Genomic DNA, 20848 nt, shown 5'->3' with positions numbered 1-20848 from the left:
AGAAAACAGGATGAAGAAGCATAATGAAAGCCAGGGGGCCCTCCACTGTGGGTGACAGTGAACCTGTGCACAGAGGAAAGAGAATTAACTCCACACAAAGTTTGAAGAAAAGACGTCTCTACAAACGAGGGCCGGGGAACCCTGCCGAGGGCAAGCTGGTCTCCTGGCGACCTTGACCCACTACTGGGGAATAAGCGCTCCGACCACAGCGTGGGCCACCTGCTGTGGCAGCCACGGTTCCGTCAGGGAGAACTTGGCACTTACCTGTGCCTGGGACTGAATGAGCGAGGGCTCCGCTGGCAGGTTTAACACCAACAACACGTGAGATAAACACCACCTCATTTTACAGACTGAAAAATCAAACAAGTCAGTTTTTCAAAGCCACAAAGGTAGCTCAATCACTTTAATCTTCACGTTTAGCTTCATTTCCAATATATCAGTGTTTCTTCTAAACCACCTAAGCTGAGAATCATTTCAGAGATTTCACCCCCAGGTAATTTGTTTCTAAAATGAGACGTAAACATTTTACATTTATTTCCTTCCGAAAATGACTGCTCAAGTAAAGGCGGCACTGGAACCAGCCGAGTGCACAGCGCGGTCGTTCTGTGGGTTCCCGTTCAGAAATAAGGACCCCGACATGCTCTTTAACTCGCCTGCATTTACTGAATGTGCCCAGAGACTTTCGCCACCTCATGGGCCGTGACACATTCAAATGGGTGACATTCAATAGTCTCCTTATGTAGGTTCCAGTGCCATAACCTGCTAAGTTATCTTCTGAAAGTTACACTACGTTTGGGTTGCACAATAAGCCACTTCGTTTCCCACATCCTTCTGACACCCGTAAGTCAGGTAAAAGCTGAGGTAACAAAGACGCTGCCTCGCAGCCGTGCAAGTCCTGAGTCCGGCAGACACCGCTCACTTTGTGAAAACATGATCTTTAAACCCTGTCCAGAAATGACATCTGAAAGCCAGTGATTCTGCCTTTTATTATTATTCTGAACAGATGAAGTACAGGATGAAGTAGCAGCACGCCACGTGGCTTCCGCTGGTCCTCAGGCAAGGACACCTGTGCAGGAGACGGATGACGCAATCCACAGCAGACCCTCAGAACATCACTTGGGCCCTAAAGTGCATCTGCTTGGTGGCATTGTTCTTCAGGCCTGTCTTCAGCATCCATTTCGACTTCATCCTCTGGACATACTGCATGTCCCGCTGGCTCCTAGGAGCTGCTCCTGTGGTTGGAAGGAAGGCAAAGGACGGGACAAAGGGCTGCTAATTGCGACCAGAGACAAGCCAATTTTTGCAAAGAACTTCAAACTTAGTTTGGGGTTTTTTATGTTTTTTAAAAAAATGCTAACTTGGGTCTCCACACAATGAGGCTCTCCATGGGTTTCTGTGCACCCTCAAATTGCATCCCAGAACTTCAACAGATAATTTTTCTCTGGGATGAACCTCTTTAGTTTTCATCACCTGGAAAGAGTCTACAAGCTCAACAAGTGACGGCCCATCGATCTAAGGGGACAGAGGAAGGCAGACAACTCCTGACAAAAGTAACATGAAGTCGGCGCCTCAAGGCTCACAGGCAGCCACAGTGAAAGCAACTAGGTGCCCATCAACACAGTGGCCCTGGAAATGGATGTCGGCTGTGCAGCTTTCCAGACAGTGAAAACAGCTCTCCCCTCACTGCCTCTGGGCTTCTAGTGCACAGACGCTTTCCCTGGAGAGCTAAGGACAGGGCTGCACACGGCAGACACCAGAATACGTTAAAATAATTTCACAGTGACGAGGTATCCAGAGTAACAACTTCAGTGGCCTGCTTTATTCCTCCGCCTCTTACTAAGTTTTCTATGTGAAAGTTACAAAAAGAAGTGCTAGCTAGCCTTGATTACGTGCATGCACTCTATCACACATGATTATGACATTCAAGCCGCACAACTCCATGAGGTAGATCCTATTATCATCCTCTCCATTTTAGAAATGAGGAAAAAGAGGCTTAGGCGAATTACAATATTCATGCCTATCATGTAAGAACCTACGAGTGTAATAGGTCATGTTTGACCCCACAGCTCAAGCTATTTGCACAAGGATACTATTTAATTCTTCCGTGTAACCTCCTGGATTGTTTCAACCTTTAACCGTTATTAAATAATTATTTTGGTAACGACAACTTTTGGAAAAAGTTAATGATGCATATGCAGTTTTAGAAAGTTACTGTGACAGGAATATAAGGTTTGAAGTCACAGGACTTTGGGCTTACTGCCGTAAACACATCAGGTGGGAATGGAAGCCAAGAGCCAAGAGGTTAAGGTTCCCCTAGGGAGGATCCATGAGGTCAAGATAAATGGAAGCGACTTCATCCCAGCCCCCTGCTGTGAAGCACATTCCTGGGCAGGTCCACAGCCCTCCACACCGGTGTACCTGTGCTGCCGGTCCATCCCAGGGCCCTGTACTGCTGGAGTACTCGGCCCACGGCCTTCTGGTTCTTGGCAACCGTCACAGCTCTTGACAAGCCAAAGCGCTGTTTGTAGTACCTCATCAGAGAGCGATGACCTACTCTGGCACCTGTTTTCAAAAGAGCAATATTTAAACATGGAGATGGATAGTTTCTCAAGGCAGAGATATAAAGCAAGGGCTTTCCAAATCGAGCTGGAAAATGGACATGCCAGAGGAAACAGTGCTCTATCTGCTAGAGAAAGATGAAGCAGCATATTAAAAAATGAAAGAAAGAAAACCAAAAGAGAGATTTTTTTTTTAAAAAGTCACTGTTAAGTGAAAAACTCAGTATCTTGTACTTATATACAATATGTCTCCCTAGACGTGCGCATAGCAACACCTTCTAACACAGATAACAGGACCCTAAGAGGTAAAGGATTGGAACTTTTTTTAATAGAAAGAAGATTAAGCACAGAGAGCAGTTGTGACGTTTCGGCCTACGAGCCACAGTCTGGGCAGAGGTCGATCCACCTTTCCTTTGCTGGTGGTGCTCCCACCAACAGTGTATGAGGGTTCCTTTTCCCCCACAGCCTCTCCAACACTTGTTATTACTTGTCCTGTTGACAAGCAGTGGTTCCCAAACGAGGGTTTATTTTACGCCGTGGACATCTGGCAATGCTTGGAGACATTTCTGGTTATTACAGCTAGATGGAGGCTGAGGTACGTAGCGGCCCGGAGTCACATGCTCTAATGCACCGGACGACCCTCCACATCAAAGAATCATCTGGCCCAAAATGTCAGTAGTGCCTGGGTTGAGAACATTGCCCTATTGTTTTACACACACACATTTTATTAAAATTATTGGGGTGGTATTAGTTAATAAAATAAAAAAGGTTACAAGTATACAATTCAATAATACGTCATGTGTGTACTGCATTGTGTGTTCATCACCCAAAGTTAAATTTCCTTCCTTCACCAGATACTTGACCCCCTTTACTCCTATTAGCTTCTCCCTCCCGCCCTTCCCTCTGGTAACCACTAATCCACTGTCCTTGTCCATGCATGAGTCTCTGTCATGTTTGTTGCTTTCAGTTTTATATCCCACATATGAATGAAATCATATGGTTCTCAACTTTTTCTGACTTATTTCGTTTTAGCATGATAATCTCAGGATTCACCCAATGTTGTCATAAATGGCAGTATTTCATTTTTTCCTACAACTAATATTCCATTGTATATATGCACCACTTCTTCTTTCTCCAGTCATCTATTGAAGGCACTTGGGTTGTTTTCATGTCTTGGCCACTGAGAATAATGCTGCTATGAACATTGGGGTGTATACATCTTTGTGAATGTTTTCAAGTTTTTGGGGTAAATACCCAGAAGAGGGATTGCTAGGTCAATGGTAATTTTATTCTTAGTTTTTTGAGGGACTTCCACACTGTTTTCCACAGTGGCTGTACCAATTCACATTCCCACCAGCAGTGTATGAGGGTTCCTTTTCCCCCCACAGCCTCTCCAACACTTGTTATTACTTGTCCTGTTGATAACAGCCATTCTAACAGGTGTGAGATGGTATCTCATTGTGGTTTTGATTTGCATTTCCCTACCTAGTGAAGTTGAACATCTTTTCATATGTCTGTTGGCTATTTATATGTCTTCTTGGGAGTGTCTGTTCAGGTCCTCTGCCCATTTTTTAATCGGATTGTTTTTTTAATGTTGAGTTATATGAGTTCTTTGTTTATTTTGATATTAAGCCCTTATGGAAGGTGCTGTTTGCAAATATCCTGTTCACATGATTGTCTTTTGTTTTGTTGATAGTTTCTTCTGCTGTGCAGAAGCTTTTTAATTTGTCCCATTCATTTATTTTAGCTTTTACTTCCCTTGCCTTTGAGGTCAAATTCATAAAATTCTCTCTAAATCCAAGGTCCATGAGTTCAATACCTGTTTTCTGCTATGCAATTTATTGTTTCAAGTCTTATATGCAGGTCTTTGGTCTGTTTTCAGTTAATTTTAGTGTATGAGACAGAGAGCAGTCTACTTGTATACTCTATTGCTTTCTAAATAATTTAAATTACCAGGTGAACCAGAATTTTAAAAGATGATTAAATTGGAGTCTCTACACCTTCTGCTAATTTAGAAGGATCTGGTAAAAATATGCAAGTCAACCATGCTTTCAGAAATGAATCTCTATCGACTATCTGGTTCTTTAGAGGAAAAGTATGCTGATCCCTATATCTTAGCTTCACAGCAGGCGAGAGGGAAGGGGATAGGCCTCCATGGTAACTAACTCCAGACTCCATCAGACAGTGGCTCTCAAAAGGTGAGCCTGGGCCAATGGTATCAGCATTGCCTGCGAGCTTACTACAAGTTATGTTTTCATAAGAATGTTAATTAGGAAATAAGCAATCAAACACCTTTCCAGACAGATGTAGAAATTTAACCACCACATATACACAGGACATGAAACATCTATTTCACAGAAAATGAACACAGGAAATACGTGTACAGTTTCTAGGAAAGTTTGAAATTTACATATTTAAAACCATTTCTTTCAGAATCCTCTGTGTAGGACAGGTGGCTGTATTTGCTTTTAGGATCTAGATCCTTAATTGACATGAGAAAATTCTGCCAGGTTATTTTAAGTCCCTCTATCTGGCAAGCTACCTGAAACAGTTTGCTTGCTACACAGATACAGAAAAGTAGTTGCCTCTTTTTGTGATCAGACTCAAGGGATAGCAAAAAGAAACTTTCAAATCAAAGACGATATATGGCTTTGGATACCAACGTGGATGAAAACATGACATGCTTCCCCGAACCTGACTGTTCTGGCAGCTTAGCGTTAACAAAGCTCCTGACCACAAGAAGTAAGGGTGGCACAGCTGACGGATAACAACACAACTTAAACGGAGGCTCTAGCAGGAAACTCCAGCATCGTTTGTTGTGATTTTCTATTTGCAACGTTAGGTCAGGACGCTCCAGGTTTGTAATGATGGCTACCTCGGAATCATTAAATGATAATGCCAGTCATTAGTACATAATAAATCAATATACTGATATTATTAAGCAGTACTTGGAAATGTTTATTGAAGTTTGGCTTTTTAAAACATCCTTGAAAAGGTGTCATTACTCAATGCCAACGTTTCCGACAGCTGGCAGGAGAAATGAAACACGCAGTGTTTAGAGCCGCCCTTGCCCTTTGACAATGACAGTGAGCATCTGACATGAAGCACCAAGTATAATGTGCTAACAGCTCAACTTAAAGGCCCGTATCAACGAAAATTATTTTTAGAACACACTGACTGCACAATATATATAACAGGTAGCTTATATGAGTTATGGTGAAGTCACAACCTGTCCATCTACCTGTCACCACAGCAATAACCACTTACGGTAATTTTCCTAAGATTAGTTATGTATCTCTTGTGGATCCACCAAGTTTCATCTGGCGTCAGCAGCTAACTCGATGTGTCTTTCACACTAACTTACTCCTCAAGAACTGAACAGCAAAGAACTCAAGCAACACAGCCAGATCAGTTTTCAAAACAATGCCCACAGTGCCCTCTACCGGATGCTCTTTGTCACTGGCTCTGGGAAAGCTAATTGATCTGAAGTAACTAGATTTTAGGTACCACAACTGCTGCTTTTGAAACCAGTTTAAAGCTAAATCTACTAAATGTAGTGAATAAAATATGACTAAGCTCTTCACATTAGAATCTTTCTCAAATTAGCTTCATGTCAACATCCACGCCAAGCCTTTCCATAGAAAAAAACACATGTGTGGCCTAGTTAGGAACCTTTGGTCTTTCCTGATGAGTCTGTCTGTCTGAAAGTAGTTATTTCGCAGTACTCTAGCACCAAACCAGTCACCTCACTACTCCCAAGCCTACCTCAGAGAGCTCTCCTGAGGTTTATTATCCAACACCTTAAAATAGCATGACTCAGTAAACAGCCTGCAGCTGTGAGTGAGGAAACCCAGGCTTTAAAAACCAGGGATATTGGACCTTCAAGCTCATCTCATGCCACCTTCTTTGACTGTCTGATGATGTAGAGGCAAAGCAATCTGCTCCCGGTATTGCAGGCGAATGTGATTCCAAGCCCCGGAGGCTTGTTGTGAAAATAAAATATCTGCCTGAATGTGCTCACTGCTCAGGAAATACCAGGTATTATTAGGATCTTATTATCTTATCATCTCTACCATCCCGTTCCCTTTCTTATCAGCTAATCATAACACCGTAAACAATAGTGGATGCTTCTCATATTCACAGCTTTCCTTCATCTCTTCATTCCTTTGTTAAATTCCCATGATTATGAATACTGTTCCCCAAAGCAGAAGGCAGAATTCAAACTCTAAGCCTTCCCCCGACCATCAGAAACAGGCAACCCAGGCACCGCTAATCAGATCCACGCATGCCAGACACCATTCAGAAGTCTGAGCAAAACAAGGAAACAGGAATCAGTTCAAGGAATAAGATGAAGGACAAGATTAACAAGAAAAACCTAGACGGGGCCAAAAAATAAATCAAAGGAATAGAACAGATCTACATATTTGAAAAGAAATTATATGACTGATCTAGGCATTGAGTCAGAACAGAAATGAGCAAAAACACTGATCCAGTTTAAACAAAAAAGCCAACACAGAGCTGAGGGGCAACCTTCAGAGTGTACCACGTACCTGAGAACACGAATACACATTTTAAGTTCTATGTTCTATTTCCCTCAGTATGGAAAAGGATGGATAGGAACAGACGTCTCCAACGGCTCGCTGGCCTTGAGTTACTTGTGACAAATGCACTTACCAGAAGGTAGGATCAGCTCCATGGTTTCATCATCGTAGTCCAAGGTCTTTTCTGAGGGCAGCTCCTCAGTCCCATCGGGCCCCTCCCCCTCCTTGTGATCTGGGTAGCTACTCCTGGAACACAGTGAAAGGGTGTTAATGAATAGACTGATATCTCAAATTTAACTAAAAGACATAAATTGTATTTGCAAAGGGGCAGACCCACTAGCTACCGTAGAGGGGTGGTACACAGATGCAGCGACAACAAGCTGTTAGCATTTTCTCTGTAGTAAAAGTGGGCAAATGACTTATGAACTCAAAACGAATCACGGAACTAAATGAAAAATGTCAACTATAAAAAAACTCCTAGAAGATAACAGAAAACAATCTAGATGACTTGGGGTTTGGTGATGACTAGGTATCATTCCAAAGGCTTGATCCAAGAAAGAAAAAAATTGATAAACTAGATTACGTCAAAATTAAAAACTTCTACTCTGTGAAAAACTGTCAAGAGAATTAAACTACAACCACAGATGAAAGAAAAGACACATCTGATAAAAAATATGTTATCCAAAGCTATATATTATCCAAAATATTCAAAAAACTCTTAAAACTCAACAATAAGAAAACAAACACCCAATTAAAAAACGGCCCAAAGACCTTAAAGATATACAGCTGGCTAATAAGCACATAAAAAGATGCTCCACATCACATCATCAGGGAAATGCAAATTAAAACAAAGGGATGTTTAAATCTGGCCAAATCCAGAACAGACACCACCAGCGCTGGTGAGAATGTGGAGCAACAGGAACTCCCATGCGTTGCTGGTGCGAATGCAAAACAGCGCAGCCACTTGAGGACAGTTTGGCAGTTTCTTCCAAAACTAATGACATATGGTCATTCTCTTACCATATGGTGCAACAATCTTGCTGCGTGGTATATCCGCAAAGGAGCTGGAAACTTATGTCAACACAAAAATCTGCCCACAGATGTTTACTGCAGCTTTACTCATAATAGCTAAAACTTGGAAGTAACCAAACTGTTCTTCAGTAGGTGAATGGATAAACTGTGGTGCATCCAGACAGTGGTATACTATTCAGACCAAAATGAAATGAGCTGTCAAGCCACGAAAAGGCGTGGAGGAACCTTAAATGCATATTACTAAGTGAAAGAAGCGTCTGAAAAGGCTACATATTGTATGACTCAAACTATATGAAGTTATGTAAAAATCAAATCTATGGAGAAAGTAAAGATCAGTGGTTTCCAGGGTTTGAAATGGAGGCAGGACTATATAGGATTTTTAGGGCAGTGAAACTACTCTGTATGATACTATAATGGTGGATACCTGTTATTATACATTTGTCCAATGAACAACACCAAGACCGGACTCTAATGTAAACTATGGACTTTGATAATGATGAGTCAGTGCAGATTCATCAGTTTAAACAAATGTACAACTAGTGGAGGATGTTGATAATGATAAAGGCTGTGCATGTGTGTGGGTAGGGAATATATGGGAAATCACTGTACCAGCTGCTCAACTTCGCTATGAATCGAAAATTGTACTTAAAAAAAAAAAAGTGAGCGAATGACCTAAAACTGAATTCTTTTACCTATTGTTTCTCCCTAGGAAGGAGGCCAGAATAGAAGAGAGAATGTAGAGCTGGAAGATGCAGCTCTTGTCAATTTAACCACTATAATAGGAAGTTCTACAAAATTGATGATTGCCAGATGGGAGGGGTGTTGGCAGGAGGGGTGAAAACGGGAAGGGATTAAGATGTACAGATTGCCAGTTATAAAACAGTTATGGGGATGTAAAATATAGCATAGAGAATATAATCAATAATATTGTAATAACTATGTGTGGTGCCAGATGGGTTCTAGACTTATCAGGGTATCACTTTGTAAGCTACATAAATGTCTAATCACTATGGTGTACACCTGGAACTCATATTGTATGTCAATGGTAATTGCAAAATAAAAATATTTTTTAAAAGTTCTAGAATGTTGCTGTCCAACGGAACTCTGTGATACAGAAATTTTCTATGCCCGTGTGTCTAACAGAGTAGCTACCAATCAGCTGCTTTTAAGCACTGAGCTCTGATGTGATTGTGCAACTGAAGAACTAAATTTAAAAATTTTTAACTTAATTTCTAATTAACTTAAATAGCCACATGAGTACACCTAGTAATTACCATATTGGACAGTGCAGTTCTATAAGAATCTCAACGTTCCCAGAGATGTTCGCAAATACATAGAAAATAGAGAAATGCACTAAAATGTTAACAGTAGACAGATAACCCAAAAGGAAAACAAAAAGATTTGATCAAATACTTCACAAAAGACATCGAAATGGCCAATTAATATATAAAAGGTTCTCGACTACAGTCATTACAAAGGAAATGCAAATTAAAACCACAATGAGATTCCAGTACAGAGCCACAAAAGAGACAAAAATGAAAAACTCTTCCTCACTACAAAAATGGGAAATCAGGAGGAAAATGCAAAAGGACAACTGAAATGACTAGGACTTTTCTGAACACCTGTATCAACATGAACTACGTACACCCGGCATGGTAATTATACACACCTACTTGTGTAGCATACACCTGTGCTAGGTCACCAACTCTTCACGCTAGGGATTAGCTGTTCCAGAGTGCCTAGTATAGATTTGGTGTATGACACACGAATTACACAGGTTTCTAGAAAAGGGTGAACTACCTATGGGACAACCTCACCACCAAATGCCTGGTTCAGCAACCATCTCTACTCCTGTAGGAGACAGCCTGTGATTCAAGGCCACTCAGGCCCCATGAAACCTCATTTCTGTGCCTCTGTTCCCAAGGGTAACAGGCATTGCGGAACTTCTGACCATTAAACACCCAGTCTGACAAACTTCAGTTTGGGCCTGAGATCTTCTCCTTATTTGACCCCATCAGAGGGAGGAGGGAGGGGTGGGGGAGAGAGAGAGAGAGAGAGAGAGAGAGAGAGAGAGTAGAGAGAGAGAGAGAGTGTGTGTGTGTGTGTGTGTGTGTGTGTGTGTGTAAAATTTATGCTATGATGTTTCTTATCTACAAAATGAGAGGGAATAACTGTCCACACAGAAGTATCGTGAGAGTGATAAAGAAAGAATATGTTGTCCAGTTCCAAACACATATCAGGCATTGGCACAGCTAATATCACTTCAGAGATAATCTCACTTCACCTCACATTACAAACCACAGACTTACCTAAAATCATAGAAGTCTGCGAACTCCAAAGCAGCATCACCATCTGTGAGGAGCTTACAGTGGCTTTTGTCATTCATGTGCGCCTGTACAGCTTCCGTGGAGTAAAAGGATTTCCCTTTCTCATTGCACCACAAGCAAATCTTCCCCACGCCGACTTTCTCTCCTGGAAAAATAAGAAGAAAGCTTTTGAGGAAAAAATATGAAGAAAGCTCTTGTGGCCAGATTCAATCTCACCATTTACCTGCACGAGTCAAAAAAAAAGCATCAAGTTTCTGATCTTCACAAAATAAACAGGTGATTAAATCAAAGATTTGGGAGAAACACAAAACTGATGTTCCCTTAAGACCTTCCCCCCAATAATGTGCTATATCCTCATTAAAAGGAAAGCTATCGTACTTACCCAAATACCGAATCAGTCCCTTAAGATCTGAAAGATATTCTATATCAGGAATAAAGAAGCTGTGGATTTTAGTCATATGAGCCACATTCTTCATGAGGGAGCTTGAATGATGGGGACAAAATAAGCAGTCCGTTACGGGGATGGCACCAGGAGGGGCGCTTCCCACAGCTTCTTCCTCCTCTGCATCTAACTCCTCCAACTCATCCATCGATTCAGCATCCTCACATTCCAATTCTTCATCAGAATCAATATCTTCCCAATCTTCAAGCCAGAAATTCGAAAAATGAAGTTAAGGACAAGTGGTAACAGCAATCAAAGAAACCACCAAAGATACACAAACATGAGGTGTACAGTCCTATATCTGGGGAGGCGGGTGCTGATTTACCTCCTAGGACAAATCCTCTTTCAAGATCTGTTTTAACTATTCCTTTACCATAGACCAATATGTATGGCTAAGAAATACCTTAATCTTTCTTTTCAGCCCACAGTAAACTCCTTGAAGGAGTCTGCTTCTTTCCTAAGTCTATATGAACTCATATGACCAGTGTTGATAGGATGTGTAATATGGAGAAAGAGGAAAAAAAAATAACTCATCAAATCAAGAAGGCTAGATGGCTGGCTCCAGGTCCACATTTCAGATTAGCTAGCTGATTCTATAACCCTCATTTGATTGTTTCAATCAACCAAATTAAGTGCCAAGTCACAACTAGAAACCCAAGAGAATTATAAATTCCACAGCAAATGGTGCAGTGGTAACATCTCTTCCCATGCACATGTTAAAAGCCTCCTTATTCAAATAAAAAAGGCATCAATTCATTCTACAAGTGTGTACTAAGGAGCTACTTTTCCCTCTGGAGAAGGTTCCAGGCCCTGAATCTGCAACAGTGAACTAAACAAAAATCCCTGCGGGGCTGCTGATGAGGCAGGTCACTTCGGAAAACATCTATCTATACCGCCCTCACACCATTTTCACTTAAAAACGGTACCTTTCCCTCTCCAACCTCCAGTATCAATCTGGAAACGTAAAGGGGGCCGCTTTCCTACCCCCCATTCCCCGACAGGGCCCTTACCGTCTCCATCCACGTCCTCCTCCTCACTCTCCTCCTCCCCCTGCTGCTTTGCCAGCTTCTTCGCCTGCTGTTCAAACCACTGGAGCCGGGGAGGTTTCTCGGCCGCGTCTCGGTCGTCAGTCACACGCCCTCCACTGGCCACCGCCACGGGATTCCCGGACTCCTTCTTGGGCCCTGGGAGGGCCTTCTTGGGAGACGGCTGAGCCTTGATGGCCTGCTGGATGGCTGCGTTCACTGTGTCCTTGTCCAAACTGTCCACGCCCAGCCCTTTCTCTAAGTTCTTCTCATTCATCATCTCCACCTTCCGATTCACTGCCTTCTTCTCCAGCTCCATGTGCCGCCGGGACTTGAGGTGGTTTTCGTAGGCGTTGAAACAGGCAAACTTCTTACTGCAGACCGTGCAGTAGGTGGCCGTGCCCTTGCTCTCCTGCTCCGCCACGGCCCGCTGTGCCCGCACGCGCTCCTGGAAGCCCTCGGCGGTGACCGGGGCCATGTCTGCCACTTTCCGCTTAAGGTTGTAGCGGTGCCAATCCGTCTTGTAGTGGGCCCGCTGCATCTCCGCGTCGTCGAACGCCACCCGGCAGGTGATGCAGGTGTATGTCGCCATCACCAGGCAGAAAATAAGAGGCGACAGAGGCAGAAATCTAGAGGCCCGCGGCCTGACTGCGCGAGGAACTCAAACCTTAATTCACCTCAGGCGCCACGAAGAACCACAGAACGCACAGACTTCCCTGCTGGATCTGACGTAGGGACTGGTGCACTGGGGAAGTTATTCCCGACTGGACAGGAAGTCCCGCCCCTCAGCCCGCGCCCCTTCCAATGAGAGGCCAGGGAAGGCGAGGGATGCCATCCGCTAACTATGCCCCGCCTAGTCGGCCTAAGGTAGGTGTTGATTGGATCAGCCCAAGGTGGTGTTGATTGCATCCTCAGAGGTGGAGTTTTGATTGAATCCACCAAGGTAGGTGACGATGGTAGACCTCCGCGACTTCCCTGTTAATTTCTTTCGTGGTTTAGGAGGGCGATGTGACGTGGTTAAGGCGGCCGCTGCGAGAGCAGGGAGTGAGGGGCGCTTAGGGTGGCTTCCGGACCGGGAGGTCCCTGAGAGTGGCCTGAGGGGGCCGCGCGACAGTCACAGCTTTAAGGAAGTCCCCGCGCTGCGCCTTTTCCGCCCCGCGATTAGGTGTCAGGAAAGCGAGGGCTGATGTTTAGGCCGCGGATCGGCCCACCCAGCCGGCTGGAGTCCAGGGACACCGGAGGCTCAGGCCTGAGCCTGAGGAAATTCACAAGAAACCCGAGAGCGCATCTGAAACTCTTAAAGGAAAAAAATGCCAGCTGGGAGTTTAGAGCCAGCCATGTCTCTGCCCAATAAAAATATAATTCAAGCTATATATGCCATCTTAAGTCGAATACCACCTGGTCTATTCGACTTAAGATGGCATATATAGCTTGAATTATATTAAACGAAAAGAGGTAAGATTGATATGTTTGATTTAACCCAGTATATCCAATATATTATCATTTCAACATGTAATTAATCCAAAAGATTTAATGAGAAATTTCACATTTGTTTGTTGCTACTAAATCTTGGATCTCCAGTATGTATTTTACAATTAACAGCACATCTCAATTCGGACTAGCCTCCTTTCGTGTGCTCAGTTAACTCTGTGGCCTCATATGTAGCAGTACATTCTACAAGAAACGTGAATGTTAAAGGTTTATGAGTTTTTGCACATCCTGGTTAAACCACTCAGTGCTGGTCCAGAACCTAACACTGCATTTTCGGGATCCAAGGGGCCCTTAACACCAAGGAAGAGAGACATTTTTAAAAATCTAGGTCAAGTCAACATTGTTCTTGCTCAAAACCGCCAGTAGTTTCCCCTGACTCAGAATAATATTCAAATATCTTAATACTGTGGTCTGAATGTGCTCCCTGCTACACACACAAAAATTCATGTTAAAAAACCTAATACGGACATGGTCCATAGTGTAGCAGTTAGCATGTCTGTTTTACACGCAGAAGGTCCTGGGTTGGCACCCCAGTGGAGCAATAGTCCATGGTCTACAGCCATGCCACCCTGAACAAACCGCGTGCCTGATCTCGAAGCTAAGCAGGGTTGAGCCTGGTTAGTACTTGGATGGGAGACTACCTAGGAAGACCAGGTGCTGTAGGCATGAATGAATGAATGAATGAATGAATGAATGAATAAATAAATAATAAAACCTAATACCAAGGTAGTATTGTTAGGAGGTGGGGCCTCTGGGAGGTGATTAGGTCAGGAGGGATGAGCCCTTATAATGAGATTAGTGCTTTTTTCAAAGAGACCCAGAAGAGGATACAATGACAAGTCTGACCAGGATGAGGGTCCCCACCAGACCAAGCTGGTATCCTGATCTCAGACTTCCAGCCTCCAGAACTGTGAGAAGTAAATGTGTTGTTTATAGGCCATGCAGTCTGTGGTATTTGCTATAGCAACTTAAATGGACTAAAACACTTCTGATTCTGGGAGACCTTATATGATCTGCCAGCACTCATACCTCTCCCTACCTCGGACCTCCTGCCACACCCCTTCCCCACTCTGCTCAGCCCACTTCAGCCACATTGAAACTGTTGATGTTCCCCTCAAAGGCTAAGCAAGCATCTTTTGTTGATACTAAGTCTTCTGCTTGGAATGTTTTTGCTGGCTTGCTTCCTTTTAAGGTTTCTGCCCAAATGCCTTTCCACCATATTATTTCCAATGTGCTGCTCTTCTGCTGTCTCCCAGATAGCCCGTTCTTGCCTCATACTCTACCCTACAGTAGAGATAATCAGACTACTTTTCCTAAACCATTGTTCCTTTTATGTCACTCGTTCTGTACAAGAATGATTGTCTGTTGCCCACAAGATTTAAATTCCCTCGACTGGTTTCCATTATTTCCCGTAACCTTTCCCCCATTCTTCCTTTCGCCAATATGTGTTTTTTCCATGCCACCAAGCAATTTTCCGACACCAGTTGGAAAAGCTTAATCCTTGCACTCTACCTGGAGATAGCATCAGACCCCACAAGTAGTAGTTTTGTGCTTCTTACCTACTGGTTGTAATTGGTGGTTCCCATGATCCCCTTCTCAAATTTGATTAATTTGCTAGAACAGCTCACAGAACTCAGGAAACCAGTTTATTTACTAGATTACTGATTTATTACAAAGGACATTGAAGGATACAAAAGAAAAGCTAGAAGTCCAGAAGCGTCCCAAACACCAGAGCTCTGTCCCTGTGGAGTCTGGGTACCCCACACTCTTGGCTAGGATACCTAGGGCTTTTCAAAGGTCACCTCATTAAGATAACAAAAAGACACTTAGGAAATTCCTAAGGTTTTAGGAGCTCTGTGCCAAGAATGGGTGGAGGACCAAACATATATTTATTATAAGTTACAACGTTACCCATCCTTTACAATATTCAACTGGTACTAAATTAATGAATTAAATTCATTTTGGGGATTTGTTATGAATGGTAAGAAATACACAACTAATACAATAAAGGTGGGGTCAAGTAAAATGAAATACAAAGAAAAGAGCAATGAGTCTTTAGAGAAATATCAATTAGATCAGATAAGTTTTCATTAAGGAGTTGACATTTCAGATGGGTCCTGAAGGAGGGTATATTGAGAACGACAAGTGGAAAAAGGGATCAGAAGAAATACTGGGGGAAGGAAAATAAGGAACATATCTAGCAATAATATGTCTAGTTTGGGTGCAGCATAGGATACATGTAAAGAAGAGAAAATAAGACGAAAATATTTAAAGTATCATTGGGTAAAGGGTTGAATTCTAGAGTTTGCCGTTCATTCTTCATTTGGTAAACAGTAGGGACTCAAAAAGCATTTCACTTTATGTTGGCATCAGAAATAGAATTGAGTCTTCACTAGATCCAGCTGCAGTAGCTGGAATTGATTGAAAAATACCAGGAAGGAGCAGGTTTATAGCCTATAGGTCCTTGGTAAATGCAAGCCAATTGACTAAGCAACCTTTGAGTTAAATTTTCCATAGCATATCCAGAGTACTATATTCATGTATCTAATCTCTACTGACAATATTATTTAAAATGTTTACTACCAAATTAATCATTCTACTGAGGGATTTAAACTGAGACTGCCCACCCATGATAAAAAATTTAAATTTGAAAACAATCACCATATAGCTGTTATGGTACATACTGTAAAAGTAACAGTACCGATAACAATGTGGTTCCTTTTCAGTCTTGGAAGACGTTGGGATGTTAATTTTTTGATAATAAAATTTTAAAAGTTAATCACCTTCAAGTCAGTTGATACAGTGATCACAATATTCGCTTGTGACAGGTTTGCTACTTTTCACATTCCTATAGTGCAGTGGCAACTTGGTTTTTAAAAGGAAAACTAATGGGGATTGGGTTTGTGGAGCTTAACTTTTGGGGGGAAACAAATATGGAATATAAAACTAACATGCATTTATTAAATGGTTTAAAATTTCTATGAATTAAAAATGTTCAGTTATGATTTTCAGTAAAAACAATTTTAAAACATTTACTGCCTCTTAGTTTTTGGATATCTAGATATGCAAAGTTTTGTTCTTAAATTAACAAGGAATTGGAATTTATAGAAAAACCTGGTTATTACAGCATTTAAAATGTATAGATCAGATGGTTTCTGGATTCTTTGAAAAAAGAAAAAAGAAAATAAAATTAATCTTTACTATTTGGTGGAGTTATATTAAACTATATAAAATTGTAATCATTCTTAATGTGTTTTTTAAAACATTAGCTAATGTGACATATTAGAGAATGGGCTTTGGGGTCAAACTGACTTTACCCTTTACTAGCTATGTGACTTTGAAGACTTTATTTAACCCTGTCCAGAAAAATGCTCTTAATAGCACTTAATTGTAGAGTCATGAAGATTACATGTGATCCTAACGGCAATTGAGTGTATTCTATGTAATAGATCAAGGGTTGACAAACTTTTCCTATAAAGGGCCAGATCATAAGTATTTTAGGCTTTGTAGGCCTTTGTTCTCTGTCACAACCATTCAAGTTTTCTGCTGTTTAGCATGAAAGCAGCCATAGGTAGTACATAAATGAGTGTGGCATGTTCTAATAAAACTTAATTTATGGATGCTGAATTTTGAATTTCATATCTTTTTCACACATCATGAAATATTCTGATTTTTTTCAATTGTTTAAAAATGTAAAGATGATCTTTAGCTAGTATTCCATACAAAAATAGTTTGCCAACCCCAGTTTTAGATACTTAATCCTCATAACACTATGAGGTAGGTGCTAAGCTTAATTTTATAGATGAAGAAAACGTGCAGGGATTTAGGTGATTGACTCAGAGTCCAAAAGCCAGTAAGTGTTAGAACCATTAAAAATGCCTAGTGTAAAACCTCACACATGGTCCAGAGTCAACTGAAATAATAGACATTTCTGCAAAGCTTTTTCCTTTTATTACACAGCATTTATTGGATTATAAGGCCAATATAGAGCTAGGCCCATTAAAAGAAACTTAGAGTTTTCTTGTAAGCAGGTACTTATTTTGTTTTAATATTTAAAAAGATGGCTTAATATTTAATATTTAAAAAGGTGAAACACAGGCAGGAAAAAAATCACTATCTTGGTTTTATACAGCTTTTTTACCCCAAAAGTGTTTTCAGACACTTTTTTTTCTCCATTCATTTTCAAAACATCATTATATGAGAAGACTATTTCCAGCATTCCGTCCTAACTGAAATGCTGCTGTGGAAATGGAGGAATAATACACAGAAATATAGTTCTGGGACTTTCTAACTTCATCATGATGACACTTCAGTAAGGGTTTTCTGAATAACTTCAATCTCATAGCTGGAGTAGTGTAAAGAACTACATCAATCTAAATTATAAACAAAAAAGGAAAACGTTTAAGTCACTTTTTTCAATGTAGATTTGCTTCTAGCCAAACTCAGTAGTATGCTGCCATTCGCCACTTCTATAAAGGAAGAAATTTATACATCAAATATTAGAGTGAGATGCCTAAATATGTGGAAGATGTTTGTCAATTGCAAAATCTTATAAAAGTTTCTTTTCCTAAAACTAAACTGGGGAGAGGCATTTTTTTAAAATCACTTTTGAAGATTTTTAGAGCAAGAAAAAAGCAAGGATATTTTAGAATGAGAATATAAACACTGATTTAACCCTGGGTTGACCTTCCAAAGCAAGCTCGATCTTGGGCCTTGCGTTATTGTTTCAGATGAAAATACATGGTCAGTGTATGCTATTTCCATTGTATGATTTTTCAGTATTTCTTACAGGAAGTGAGCAAAACATTTTTCTACAACTCTACGATTTAAAAAAAATCCATGCTTCAAATTTTAATGACATATATATTCATGGTAAGCGCTATATAGTCCCCTACTGCACTGGATCTGTTTACTATTTAGGGTTTACTGTTACTATCTTAAAATCAGAAATAAGATTATATGTAAAATCAGAAATAAGATTGTATATAATTACACACACATACACACACACACGCACACACGAAAAACCTTTGACATCCCTGTTTGTTTGAATTAAGAATACCATTAATGCATTGTGTAAATTTGTAATCTCATATACTCTTGAACAAATGATATTGAAGTATATAAATGGTTATATATAATGTTACTTGTCCATGTCCATAGAGAGCTGGTAGGTCTCCTCCACAGTGCAGGTAACACATTTTTCTACCTTACCCTATCCTCATCCCTTCCCCATCCTTAAGCCTCTTTTATATCATAGTTTATAGCATTTGATTCTAGCATGTTGTTCATACCATCAACTCTTGATTTATCTTTTCTTGTAAGCTTTTGAGTGATTGTAACACATTCTTTCATAACTTGGATTATTAAACTTCTTTTCCCCTCAGTGAAGAAACAGAAATGACCTTTAAACTTTTTGACTTAATGGCCAAGAATATTTTTAAAATGAAAAATCATACACATAAAAGAAAGAATCCTGGTAACAACTATTTTATAAATATGTGACTGTATTTTTCTTCATGTCCAGAAACTTATTGAATAGAATTCAGGTATATTCCTCCCAGACCCACACAGTTCATAGATCTAACACCAGGTTTTCATTTGTACCAAAATGGGCAAGATAATGAAGGCACAGGCTCACTTTGTATCAATAAAGGACATCAAACACAGTCATGAGGCACTAATGACATATAAGCATAGTCAATCACAAAAAAAGCAAGCGTTCAAACTCTTCAGTAACCTCTCCCCCTTTAACATTTGGCAAAATTCAGTCTAGATATTTTAATACCTCAGAAAGAAAAAATAAATAAGAGATGCTACATTAAAACATCAGATTACCTACAATTAATCTTTAGAAATGAAAGGGATAAAATGAAGGGAGGGGACCACAGATTTCTTGTATTATTGGATTATCCTTCCTTTCTAAGGGTCTCAGATGTCTGGATGCGCCTGTAGAAATGCCAGCTGTGCCCAACGATTGAAGAGATTATTGGTAGTTGCTGACATGGTCCCTCAACACTATTAAAAGTTGTATCGCAAAAACAAAATTAGCTTGATTTCTGCTCTTTAGTCCTTTGTTAAAAACCTAAGTCAAATTTGGTTACTTAAAGGTCATCTAAATAGTTTAAAATAAAGGGAAAATATATTCCAGCTTCCCAATGAAAAACAGATGAACTATTTAAACTTCAATGGCAAATAAATACACTTTAAAGCCAAGCGAGGTGTTCTCCTGTAGGAGAATCTATACAGACTACAAAAACAGTTATTGTTTCTCTACTGCTGATGACTACATCACTCACAGAACATACCAGGAACTAGGTGCATGATTTTAAGAGACTTTTCTTATGACACTATATGAAAGATGAGGGCTTAACCTAAGTCTGGGCAGGTAAGACTAGATCTGTACTCACAATATCTCTATTACAAATATATGACAATTGAGCAACAAAACACAGCTCATTCTCTGTTTACATCAAAACCACCATCTACGTGATATATAATTACTTGCTTTCTATGGGTTAATACCACCCAATGCAAGACTAGAGCTGGCAGTCAATGGAGCATGCCATTTACAAGTAAGTCTAAGTCTGTAACAGCAGAAATAACATGGAAATGTATCAGCCTATCCAAAGGAGTTAAATATATTTTTAAATTTTTCCTAGGAAATTAATTATGATATTTCCTAAAGTCCTTTAAATAAGGAGGCCTTGATAATATTTGTCTTTTTACACCAAAATCAACCAAAATTTTTTAACTGTTTCTAAGTATTAGGAACAGAGGAGCTGATACAGCATGTATTCACAATTGTTAATATTTCAGTGAGTTACAATAAACTGTTTTTGCATGCTTGAAAAATTAATTGTAAAGAAAAAAGTAAGAAATACTTATGGAGGAGCTCAATAATTTGGTGTTTTCTTTTTGCTTTAAAAACAACCTCTCGTATTCATGTCTATATATATACAGTTGACCCTTGAACAATGCGGGACTTAGGGGTACCGACCCCCCGTGCAGTTAAAAATTTGCATGTATCTTTTGACTCCCCAAAAACTTAACTACTAATAGCCTACCATTGATCAGAAGCCTTACCGATAACATAAACAGTCGATTAACACATATTTTATATATGTATTATATACTGTATTCTTATAATAAAGCTAGAAAAATGAAAATGTCATTTTAAAAAATCATAAGAGAAAAATACAGTTATAGTATTTATTGAAAGTAATCCACAAATAAGTGGACCCGTACAGTTCAAACCCATTTGTTTGAAGGGTCAACTGTATATATATATTTCATTTCCATGCTTATTACATAAAAAACTATCGGAAATATCAATCTAGCAGTGTCAGCTGATATATATCCAATTAATTCACTGCAGAAGGGAAAATAAGACAAAAAAACTAGTCAGTAAAGCTCACAGTTCCAAAAACAC

The 20848-nt window shown here is 40.3% G+C and overlaps 1 protein-coding gene and 1 pseudogene across 1 annotated transcript; one reads left to right on the top strand and one right to left on the bottom strand.

Annotated features, from left to right (window-relative positions):
• Positions 1-367: 367 nt before the first annotated feature.
• ZNF622 (zinc finger protein 622) lies at positions 368-12673 on the bottom strand. The gene is made up of 6 exons (XM_039842755.1): positions 11911-12673; positions 10841-11101; positions 10441-10603; positions 7233-7345; positions 2419-2562; positions 368-1232 (listed from the first exon to the last, which is right to left on the bottom strand). Exons 1-6 carry the CDS (start codon positions 12515-12517, stop codon positions 1105-1107), a joined length of 1416 nt encoding a protein of 471 aa, XP_039698689.1. The 5' UTR covers positions 12518-12673; the 3' UTR covers positions 368-1104.
• Positions 12674-13967: 1294 nt separating this feature from the next.
• Positions 13968-14082, top strand: LOC120586473 (uncharacterized; annotated as a pseudogene).
• The last annotated feature ends 6766 nt before the right edge of the window (positions 14083-20848 follow it).

The sequence above is a fragment of the Pteropus medius genome, unplaced genomic scaffold (assembly GCF_902729225.1).
Source record: "Pteropus medius unplaced genomic scaffold, Ma_sr-lr_union100, whole genome shotgun sequence".
Taxonomy (NCBI): Eukaryota; Metazoa; Chordata; class Mammalia; order Chiroptera; family Pteropodidae; genus Pteropus; species Pteropus medius.
This window is presented reverse-complemented; position numbering and strand designations above follow the sequence as displayed.

Excerpts from the sequence above, each read along its gene's own strand:
- ZNF622 (XM_039842755.1), bottom strand. The coding sequence starts at position 12,517 with ATGGCGACATACACCTGCATCACCTGCCGGGTGGCGTTCGACGACGCG. Across the intron at positions 10,604-10,840 it reads GGGACTGATTCGGTATTTGG|GAGAGAAAGTCGGCGTGGGG; the intron begins GTAAGTACGATA and ends TTATTTTTCCAG. Across the intron at positions 2,563-7,232 it reads GGAGCTGATCCTACCTTCTG|GTGCCAGAGTAGGTCATCGC; the intron begins GTAAGTGCATTT and ends TTTTGAAAACAG.